General features: G+C 43.7%; 1 protein-coding gene across 2 annotated transcripts in view; it reads right to left on the reverse strand.

The window, feature by feature from the left end:
* Window positions 1-12,102, reverse strand: part of CLCN1 (chloride voltage-gated channel 1) — a 302,592-nt gene that overhangs the window by 26,677 nt on the left and 263,813 nt on the right. For both annotated transcript variants that reach the window (XM_082267331.1, XM_082267330.1), the window contains exon 17: window positions 10,029-10,228. In XM_082267331.1, the coding sequence (XP_082123457.1) occupies window positions 10,029-10,228 (200 nt within the window). The remainder of the gene's footprint in view (window positions 1-10,028; window positions 10,229-12,102) is intronic.

A 12,102-nucleotide genomic window follows, 5' to 3' on the forward strand; every position in this document is an offset into this window, starting at 1 on the left:
TGGGTTTTGCCACTGAGGTTCTGCATGTGAACACAGGGCTGTGAGTAGGGGGAGCAGCTGGTAGCAAAGAAAAGCTGGGGGATTTTGAAAAAGAGGGAGCAGTAACTAAGGAGGATTTCTGAAGGATTGGTGCAGGCAGTGGAGAAGAGGTAAGCTTCAAGGAGTCAAAGGCAGGGTAGGTGCAGCAAGTGGGAACAGGGTACTGACATATGGTTGGTAGAAGGGTATACTGGGCTGCAACTGTGGTTGCTGTGGGTGATGGAGAGAGAGATGTTTGAGCAGGCAGGTGTCTAGCAGTAGGAAGGGGTTGTTGCAAACTGACTGAAGCTGAGTGCAATATATCTGACCATGCTTGTAGTAACGGTTGAACAAGATTCAGTTTACACTCTGCCTGTCTGACAAGAGACTGCACTGCATTAATACAATCTACTAGCACCTGTTGGGAACATGCTGAATAGTGCTCAAAGAAATAAGAGGAGTCATCCTCCAATAACCATACCAGTGATTCTACCTGAGCCATACTAAAGGGGGGAGAAAAGTCATCACTTTCTTTAGGAATACTGGACAAAGCCAACTCTACACAAACTTGAATCAATGGCTGAACATCATCAAACAGCATCCTGCCCTGATCAACTAGAGAATGAGCAAGACGAATGCATTCTAACAGCTGGTCCCTGGCCCACTCCTTTAATATCTGGCAGCAGTATTCCTTTTCCTCTGTCACTAGCAAAGAAAAATAAATTACCTCCTCAAGATGCATCTTGCAACAAACAACAGAGCCAAGATGGCTTCTCTGTGCAGCCACTTCTGGTCAGGACTGGCCTTGGTATTATGTCAGCAACAGGTGTGACCAGAAATGTGTGGACTGACAGAGAATATTAGACATAATTAAGGTGTAAATAATATAATTTATTTAAAAATAAGTAAATAACACAAATGTAAACGCACCTCCACAAAACTATAACTGTGTAAATCCAACCAGATAACCAAACAATAGTGACACACAGCAAACAACTGCTCAAACCAAATATATACAAAAACAGGATAAATGAATAGTAATTGTAACAGAGCCGGGTCATACACGGGAGATCAAGCAGAGGGAGCTGGGAACAAGACAGAACAGAGAGAGGTTTACAAGAGACGGGGTAAGCAAGCAGGAAGGAAGGAATCAGGCTGCAGGGTCAGGATAAGGATCAGAGTCCAGGATCAGGATCAGGATCAGGATGCAGGGACACAGGAATGCAGGTCAGGAGCACATGGAGAAAATACCAAGGCAGTGAGAAGAAGCATACACGGGGTTTAAATATACTTCCTGCAACCAGCATCAGGTGATGACTGATTGCATGAGATGTTCGCTTCTGACTACTGAGAGACACCCGCTGGTGGACACTGGAACTGCAGCCTATGGATCTGGGAGCTACAGTGCCACCAGCAGGTGAGCTCTTTCCTGACAACAGGGGTATAACTACAGGGGTTGCAATTTCAACCGGGCCCCATGCTCCTGGGGGCCTGTGCGGCTCCCCTGTACACCTGGATAGGAGGGGGAGGGCGGGGGCAGCATGTAGAGAAATCACTGTCCTCCTTTTTCCTCCTGTAGCTGCAGGAGGAAAATGGAGGAGATTGGTTCCTCTGTATGCTGCCCCCGCTGCACCCCTATCCAGTTCACTTGTGTTCTGCTGTCTCTGCTCCCCTGGTCCCCCCCCGCCCCACTGTGCTCCCTCCCCTCTCCTGCTGGCTGTTGCAGGGGATGTGTCACAATAGAGAACCAGGAAGGGCTCGGTAAATATACAGGTACAGGTACGGCGATTCGTGGAAAGCTGCCGACCCGTCCTGCCGCTGTATATCTGCGGTGGCTGGTCGGCAAGTGGTTAAGAAAGCTCTATTTGTATGAAAAAAAATGATAAAAATGTCACATGGTTACAGTGTTGCATGACCGCGCAATTGTCATTCAAAGTACAACGTTGAAAGCTGAAAATTGGCCTGGGCAGGAAGGGGGTATAAGTGCCAGTAAGCAAGTGGTTAAAAAAGGGTCACCTGTTTGTCACCTGTTGTTTCACAGACTGAATTACCTCTCTAATTGAACTCCGCACATCCATTATTTTGAACACGCCACTTTCAATTAATGATTCAATTACACAGAATCAGCGACATGCATGCCATGACTGTTGGGTCTGTTGGTTTTCTATTACTCTACTACACCTACTAGTAAATTATTTGCCATGTAGAAATATAATTTATGTCAAAAACAGTGACTGATCTGCAGAGATGTATAGTAACGAAGTAGAACTACTTAAGTACTGTACTTAAGTACCGAAATGCGGTATCTGTACTTTCCTAGAGTATAATTTTTTTCTCCTACTTCTACTTTTACTTCACTACATTTTTTCGATGATTTCGATACTTCTACTCCGATATTTTTTTTTGTGCTGCATAGTTACTCGTTACTTTTAAAAAAATTGCCACTGCCAGAACAGTAGATGGCAGGTTGCATAAAGCTCAAAAAAATGTGTATAATGTCATTTGTAAATCAGCGCATACGAAAATAAAGGCTGTGTATAATAAAAGCTGCTATACCAAATCTTTCCAATAAAAAGAAAATATGAAACAAACAAATAAATGGTGCTACAGTGCTTAAAGTGCATCAAGAAACTACTAACAAACACAGGTTAATCATTTGAATAAATCATTTGAAATAATAAAAAACAATATGATGATCAAACTTTTGACTTATTTCTTTAATAACTACATAACACAGTACTTGTACTTCTACTTTCAGTACTTGAGTAGAATTTTTTTTTTCAAAACTACTGGTACTTTTACTTTCAGTACTTAAGTAGCAAATTTTTTGAAAAAACTACTTGCAATACTTAAGTAAAAAAAATGTTGAATACTTTAGTACTTCTACTTAAGTAACTTTTTCTGCGAGCACTTCCACTTCTACTCAAGTCACTTTTTGATCGAGCACTTGTACTTTTACTCAAATAGAAATTTCGAGTACTTTATACAAGTCTGCTGATCTGGTTAGTAATGTTGGACTGCTATTTTTTTAACACAACTGTATATAGCTACATAGTTACATAGTTAGTCAGGTTGAAAAAAGACACAAGACCATCTAGTTCAACCTATAAAAGGGGGAAAAATACCGTATTTTCCGGCATATAAGACAATTTTTGAACCTCAAAAAAAATCCCCCAAAAATGAAGGGGTCGTCTTATACGCCAAGTATAATATCTCCAAGGTGCCCCAAGTATAAGTATTACCGGTAGATGTAATCTCAAGATGCTGGCTGTGCGGGAATCCTGTACCGGTATACCGTATGTACCGTAGCTTCGGCTACATACAGTATACCGCGCTGAGCCAATCACGGTGAGCGATGTATTCTATTATTGAATGCAAAGCCTGCTCGGTTTGGTGAAGTAACATCAGCCCGCCTCTCTGACTCCGCCAATACAAGCAGGCTTTGCATATAATAATAGAATACATCGCTCACCGTGATTGGCTCAGCGCGGTATACTGTATGTAGCCGGTATACCGGTACAGGATTCCCGCACAGCCATCGCCTTGAGATTACATCTACCGGTAATACTTATACTTAGGGTACCTTGGAGATATTAGGAGAGATTACATTTATTACAGTACTTAGGGTACCTTGGAGATATATGAGAGATCTGAGAAATCTGATGTTTTTCAATGGTGTTGCCTTGCTTTGCTTCGGAAAGGGGGTAGTCTTATACGGCGAGTATAGCCCAAAACCTATGTTTTTACTTGAAAATTAGGGGGGTCGTCTTATATGCCGGAAAATACGGTATATACAATCTCATATACACAATCCTATACCCGCAGTTGATCCAGAGGAAGGCATAAAACCCCAGCAAAGCATGATCCAATTTTCTCCAAAATTCCTTCCTGATCCCCCGAGAGATAATCGGATATTCCCTGGATCAAGAGAAGTTGTTGTGTTTGCATTTTTTCTCTTGGATAGGGGGAACCAAGGACTTTCCTGGATGTGGGTTTTGCCATTGGGATATGGATGCTTACTGTGCTATATCTGACCCTGACTGGGTTTATTTGGGGTTTACTATCTGATGTCTCATCCTGTTGGGGATATTGGATTGCTTTGTGATTCCTATTTTAGTGTTGATATCCCCACTTACATTCTCATCGTCCAGATTCAACATCATATTTAAATTTAGACCTAATGTCCCTCTGCCCTTTCAAGACTTATAATAATAGGATGTTCTCTGCATTTATGGTTTGTGGATAGCTTGTGGAGGCTTACACTAAATAGAAGTGGTATCCTGAAGAAGCCTGTATTGTTGGTGAAATGCGTCGATCTGTACCTCTTTCGGGGTTCATCCAACATCTTAACATGTGTACTGTATTCATATATATGTAGCAAGGTTTCCAGGCCTATGGCCTGATGTGGGTCTGCCATTAGTACCGGTAACCTCCCCAGCCCATGGGAGCTGTGACCCTGGGTGTGATAACTGAAGCAGCGACAACTCCGGCATCTTTGTTTGTGGTTTTTATTGGAATTAAGGGGATGGGAGAAGGGAATGAGTGGGATACTCCTTGAGGCTTAAACTAATAACAATTGGGACTTTACTTCTGAAAATGCCCGTTGGCGCTTCCTTCACGCCAATCGGCACCAGCCAACGCTACTGACACTGAGAATACTCTATAGAACAGAAGAAGTGCTGAATCCTTGACTTATAGTCCAGAAGATCCAAGACTGAGAACTGTAGAACTCCTGACACTGTTGTACTGTGAAAGTCACTGAATACTTTCCCCCGCCTGGCACAGCTTGAGGTAGTATATAGTAGAATTCTGTATAGCTGTAACTTTAACTGGCACACTCTGTACAATTCAGGGCCCAAACTGCACATGCCCCCTTTAACCTTGAACACTTCAGGGTCCACTGACTATGTACCCCCTCTGTAGCTTCAGGGTCCTCAACCTAGGTACCCCCTTTACAGCTAGCTGACACTGGATCCCAGAACCTCTTCCGGAGTGGTCCCCTCTAACTCTAGGCAGACCCCCAGGGGCAGTCCTCAGTACTCACGACCTGTGTAGGCTTTCCTGGGACTGGACCCCTCTCTCTCTCTGCAGGCTCTCGGCACACCGGATCCCCCTCATCTCACTCAGCACTCTCTGGACTCTCAGGCGACACCCGAGACATCCACCTTCCTCAGACAGGAGGAGGGACAGCCGCACTCTCCTTCCTGGGACTCTGCTCCCACCAAAGACACCGTGCCACACACTTCCCCCCCGCACTTATACCCACTCCCAGAATCCTTTGCAGCATAATCTGCCTTCTGGGGTAGTTACAAAATGGGACGTGTCCCCTGATTGGGTTTCCTCCACCGCCCTATGAGAATCCTCTCACAGAAGCCAGTGGGGATACTTCTCCCCTCAGCAGGCACATCTGGAAGCCCTAACACCCTAGCTAAATAAATCGCAACCCTGCTGTAGGCAGACAAGGCCCACTATACATTTACCTAGCACCTACCTGTAGGGTGCTACATATGCATATGTTTAGGAAGTTTAATGTATCATATTTGTGTGATATATTTTTGATTGTATTACCAATTAAAATTTATGGTTTTTAGCTATTGTTAGATTTTTTTTTTTTGGGCACACTCCTCTATCTCCAGTGTCTCTTCCTTCCTTTGAGACCTGGAACCTTGCATATTCCCTGGATCAACTTTACCTATAAACACAAAAGGGTCACTTTAAGAAGAGTCCATATTTTTTATTTTCTCTATGGTTTTTCTCTATGATCTTTATTTTTTCTATTGTTGTTCTCTATGATCTTTATTTTTTCTATGGTATGGTTTTTCTCTATGATCTTTATTTTTTCTATGTTTTTTCTCTATGATCTTTATTTTCTCTATGATCTTTATTTTTTCTATGGGTTTTCTCTATGATCTTTTTTTTTTTTTCTATGGTTGCTAGCCTGACACGAGATGCTCTCTGCACTCTCTAACATACAAACAGCCACTAGAAATTCTATAAAAAAAAAAAGAGATTTATACAAAATATGATACAATAAGGGGTGTATTTACAAGTATAAAAATAAAAAAAATTGGGCAGAGCTCTTCATCCTGTGAAACATCATGTACATTTATTATGTGCAAAAAGGGGCAAAATCAAATGTTAATAGGCTATTTCCTCTCCATGAATAGTGTGAATCAGGAAAATACCACATTAGGACCACTGGATGGAGCTGATGATCTTCAAGCTGGATACACACTATACAACTTTCTTTAGATTTACCAAAACCATATAATATGAGGTCAAACCTAAACACTTTCAATTTGTATGCAATCTGGCAGGCCCTTGCACTACATAGTTGAAGGTAAATCTAAAGGAAATCTAACAACAAGAGTTGTATAGTGTGTATCCAGCTTTAGCCTCTGTTTGATCTGCAGTTGCCATTATTCTGCACATGTGATTTGTTATGACACCATCCCACACAGTTTGTTTGAAAACACAAGCAAATGTGACAATTAGTGTCGGTTCACACTAGGGCGACCTGTGAGGCGACCTGGTCGCCTCACAGGTCGCCGCAGGTCGCCTCCCATAGGGAAGCTACAGACCCGTTCTAATAGGAGCGACACAAGTCACTCCAACCTAGAAAAAGGGTCCGGAGCTTCTTTGGGGCGACCAGGAGGCGACCGCCATAGACTTCAATGTTATGAAGTCCGTGGCGGCTGCTCCGAGGTCGCGGCGCGCTGCTCGCACCGCGACCTCGGAGGTCGCGGTGCGAAGTAGCGTCGCGGTAGTGTGAATGGGGGCTAAGGATTCCTAGCATGCCAGTAACGTAAATGTTTATATTAGCTCTATCTAGTGGACACAATGCAATATTTTCCAATATTGCAATATTTTCCTGATCTATGCTATTCCTACAACTGAAGAACATTCAACCTGGAGATAAAAATAGCCTTTTAACATTCGATTTTACCCTGTTTGCACAGAATGGATGTACATGCAGTTATTCAGGATACACCCCCATGTTCAAAAAGAAGTAACAAACTCAAAGTGCCATCGGAAAAAAAAAGGCTAGAGGTCCCCGTTACTCCCAGCACTGGGGTTTCTTCATTACCCTGCAAGGTCACTGGTTACACATCAGAGGTTTTGAAGGACAGCAGTGATACATTGTTCTGCCTCATGTCAGATCGCTCTGACTTTCAATACCAGCCGCTGCCGCCGCCACTCAATCATCCTGGTAATGTCGTCCCCCTCCTGTCATCACTCATTTCCAATAACTGATTATATTTATTTGTATCTGATAGAACAAAGTTCAACACGCTCAGCGAGGGAGCAGAATATTTGATTTCCATTATGTGATACAGACGAGGGTAATGAAAGTCTTTTGTTCCGCCGTCACTTTTGCATGCACAGAACATTGGAATAGAAATGGAGACCCTACAGGGGGATAATTAAAGTGACACTCCAGAAAAATAAGACGGCTGGGCTGTATTTATAGCGTGCGTTTCATGAGTCAGTTATTCTCCGCAAGGCTCTTGTTGGAAATTCAAAGCGCTCGTGCTGACGTGAAAAGTGACAAGCAGGCGCTCTGCGGGTACAAATGGCTCCCTTCATCTTCTGAAGCTGTGCAAGAGATCCCCAAGCTGTTAATGATGACTTTTGGGGGTCTGTTATCCTCCCCTACCCCCCACACCCCCCCCCCCCATTCCAAACTAGCAAATCGATCAATGCAATATGCACCTTCTTCTTACCTTATGCAAGTAAGGCATTTCAGTTGGGGCTCCACTATCTAAGCTGTTTTTTAACATAACATCAAAATAAAGTAATGCACTCAGTGGAGTGGATTATCTGGTGAGTGCATTACTTTGTTTGAATTTATACTGAACAAAGTTATAAACACAACACTTTTTTTTGCCCCCATTTTTCATGAGATGAACTCAAAGATCTAAGAAAACCGGGATTCATCCATGAAGAGAAAACCTCTCCAAAGTGCCAGACGCCACTGAATGTGAGCATTTGCCGACTCAAGTCGGTTAAGACGTTGAACTGCAGTCAGGTAGAGACCCTGGTGAGGACGCCAAGCATGAAGATGAGCTTCCCTGAGACGGTTTCTGACAGTTTGTGCAGGAACTCTTTGGTTATGCAAACTGATTGTTGCAGCAGCTGTCCGGGTGGCCGGTCTCAGACAATATTAGAGGTGAAGATGCTGGATGTGGAGGTCCTGGGTTGGTGTGGTTACACGTGGTCTGCGGTTGTGAGGCCGGTTGGATGTACTGCCAAATTCTCTGAAATGCCTTTGGAGACGGCTTATGGTAGAGAAATGAACATTCTATTCACGGGCAACAGCTCTGGTGGACATTCCTGCAGTCAGTATGCCAATTGCACGCTCCTTCAAAAGTTGGGACATCTGTGGCATTGTGCTGTGTGATAAAACTGCACATTTTAGAGTGGCCTTTTACTGTGGCCAGCCTAAGGCACACCTGTGCAATAATCATGCTGTCTAATCAGCATCTTGATATGCCGCACCTGTGAGGTGGATGGATTATCGGCAAAGGAGAAGCGCTCACTAACACAGATTTAGACAGATTTGTGAACAATATTAGAGAGAAATCTGCCTTTTGTGTACATAGAAAAAGTCTTAGATCTTTGAGTTCAGCTCATGAAAAATGGGGGCAAAAACAAAAGTGTTGCGTTTATAATTTTGTTCAGTGAATGTTAATAAACAGCTTACACTTAGATGGTGGCGCCCTCTCTGGTTTGCTTTAATATTTGCACAAGGTTTACTTAAGACCTGGTCCAGGGGAACGGCAACCATCTCCAGCTGTGACTGTGCTCATTACCCACATCTTTCCTTTAGCCTCATCCTTCTTTTTTTGGGGAACCAGCAGAACATTTATTGCAATTGGGGCTGCAAAAATTCAGACTTTAGAGATTTAGAGTCAGAATTTGCATAACAAGCCCCTCCCAGGTGCCACTCAACAGATATGTTGCGGCTCCTCTATTTCCACCTAAAAGACTACCTGCCTTAAGAGAAGCATGGAGGCTGCCATCACTGATCTCTCCTTCATAAAGCGTTATTTAGCAGGCGGTTATGGGAATCCTCCTTCAATACTTCAATCTGACCTCCAGCCTTCCCTTCAGTGTTGCACAGTTTTACCGGCTCCTCTCCTGGACTGAAATTGTTTGCTCTGATTTCACTGCACACTGTGAGCTTCTCACAATGTGCATTAGAAGCTGCAGCAATTCAGAAAGACTCCACCTCATTTCCTGGCTGGAGGACATCAAGCATCATCTAGCCCTTTCCTCCCCAGCCTGACCGTCCCCGCACTGCCCCTTTCCTTTTATTACATTTTAGTTCTGCCAATTATGGGGTTACACATGTGGGTGTTAGTTAGGACAAGTCTCCATGCAATTGTTATCAGTCTTGAACTGCCAATTTCTCCAGAATAACTTTCATCCATCAAGGCATATTTATATTTGCATAACTCCTCCCAAAAGCCAGCCCACCGCTTACATCAGGGCAGAGGATTCTTGAGAGGAGTGCTGAGGCAGGATGCTGTGATGTTTTCAGGAAGCAGTGTATGGCACCCTGCTGGCCCCTCCTACCAGCCATCATCTGCATTGCATAGAGAAGCACGGAGACCCAGTGATGACATCACTGAGCCTACATTTAGGTATACAATGATAATGAGAAGGTTTTAGAAACAAAATGTCATTAGTATGCTGATGAAGGAGGGAGGTAAAAGGGAAGGCAAAGTACAGTAAACTTTGGCTTTAAATATGGTGAATTTACCTAACAGGGGCACAGACAGCATTGAAAACCTGACAGGGGTTCTAATCCCTCTCTGTATCCAAAACTAAAGGAAAAAAGTGCTGCCTTTAGCTATAATTTAAGGATCCTATACTAATAAAGAGACTATATATATGAAATTATGGAACTCTCCCCAGCTTCTTTCAGCAGGAGGGCCTTCCATTATTACATAATCAGTCTATTCGATCGTAACATGAAATTATTATTTGGGGGCTGGTCTCCTCACCTCCTTCTTCTCTTCTTCCTCGCCTCCCGTCTCTTCCTCATCCACGTACCGGAAAGAGTCCCGTTTCCCCCCTGGCCGGGCTGACCTTTGACCTTTGTACGGTGGGGACGCCATCTTTAGCCTCCTCTCCTTGCTCAGGACTCTCTCCAGCAGTGCCGTGATCTCCGTCCTCTCGATTGACCCAAGCAGCACCATGCATTCTGCAAGGAAAGAAATACATGACATTAGGATTAGGGAACAATCATATGTCTGGGGGGTCCCTGCAACCCATCCAGACTCCTTTAGCTTTGATCGATGATTCTGAGCTGCTTGCTTTAGGTGTTTATTGTTTTCTCAATGCATGAATACATTCTCCTGGTCAGTAAAAGCTTTGAAAATGTGGAAGAAACTCCCTCAAGAACTAGTTCTTGGATGTGTAGAAGGGGCCACTGGTTCAAAAGTTCATCTCACTTGAAGGACTTTTTGAAGCATTTAATGGTTAAGAGCATCAGATATGGGCAACGCGTTTCAGAAGATAAAAGCCTTTCCCTTCTTCAGGGCTTGAACAGTCAATGTTAATTAAATTCACAACAGAATGCACAAAGCGAACTGTATTTAGATTTGTTGCAGACCAGCATCCCCTGACGGCACTAAACTCAGCCGGCTTCTTTCATAAAGCCTTAATACAGGTCCCTTAGGGCTCATTCACACCAGCTTTGGTCTCTTCAGAAAGCATTTTTTGACTGGAGGTGAGGAGGCGCTGTATCGCCTCCTCCCCACTTGCTTTAACCCCTCGAACCCTGCACAAGCGTGCACGCGGTTGCAGGACGCTTGCAGAGAAGCCCCATTGATTTGAATAGGTTGCTATGCCCCTAGACGCTGTCTCTGCAGCTAAAAGGGGTAGCGGCTGGGGGCAGTAAAGGTGGGACTCAACTGCATGGTTTTACTACCCTTAACCGCTAGTATGAATGACCCCTAATGGCATGATTTTATTGACATTGACCCCAGAAGAAGGGTTAGGCTTTTCCTACAAAACTCGTTAGCTGTATTTGGTGCAGAGGGTCTCAAAACTTTCTAAATATAGGGCCTTCAGACTTAAGGGGGGGCTGGACTCTGGCCGGTGGGAGTAGAAAATGACCCGATGTCTTTGGGAGTAAACAATCCCTCAGGCTTGGGGGTCAGTGGCAGTAAAAAAATGACACTATATTGTCAAAAGTATTGGGATGCCTGCCTTTGGCATCCCAGTCATAGTCCGTAGGGTTCAATATTAAGTTGGCCCACCCTTTGCAGCCATGACAGCTTCAAATCTTCTGGGAAGGCTTTCCACAAGGTTTAGGAGTGTGTATGGGAATGTTTAACCATTCTTCCAGAAGTGCATTTGTGAGGTCAGATACTGATGTTAGACGAAAAGTCCTGGTTTGCAGTCTCCTCTCTAATTCATTCCAAAGGTGTTCTATCGGGTTGAGGTCAGGACTCTGTGCAGGACAGTCAAGTTCCTCCACCGCAAACTCGCTCATGTATATCTTTATAGACCTTGCTTTGTGCACTGGTCCAAATCATTTGGTGGAGGGGGGATTATGGTGTGGGGTTGTTTTTCAGGGGTTGGACTTGGCCTCTTAGTTCCAGTAAAGGGAACTCTTAAGGTATCAGCACCACCACTATTGATTATCATTTGGAGGGTTTCCACTCCATAGCACTAGTCACTTTTCTTCTGTTTACTTGTATATGCCACGCTGATTCGCATCATTTTTGCACTTTTGTACTATCAGTGTTGTACTTTGACTATTCGTTTATCTATCTATTTATTTGCCTTTGACATTTTTATACACCACTAACAATATCAGTCACAGAGGCAGCGCCGAGTATACCTGTTTTTTATTGGTTACAGAAGGATTTCTAAACTTCTGAATCTTCGAGTGAGCACTGTTGGGGCCATAATCCGGAAGTGGAAAGAACATTATTTCACCATAAACTGGCAATCACCAGGTGCTCCTCGCAAGATTTCAGACAGAGGAGTGAAAATAATTATCAGAAGAGTTGTCCAAGAGCCAAGGACCATTTGTGGAGAGCTTCAGAAAGACCTGGAATTAGCAGG

The sequence above is a fragment of the Pelophylax lessonae genome (assembly GCF_965119305.1).
Source record: "Pelophylax lessonae genome assembly, chromosome: 9".
In the NCBI taxonomy this organism is placed as follows: domain Eukaryota; kingdom Metazoa; phylum Chordata; class Amphibia; order Anura; family Ranidae; genus Pelophylax; species Pelophylax lessonae.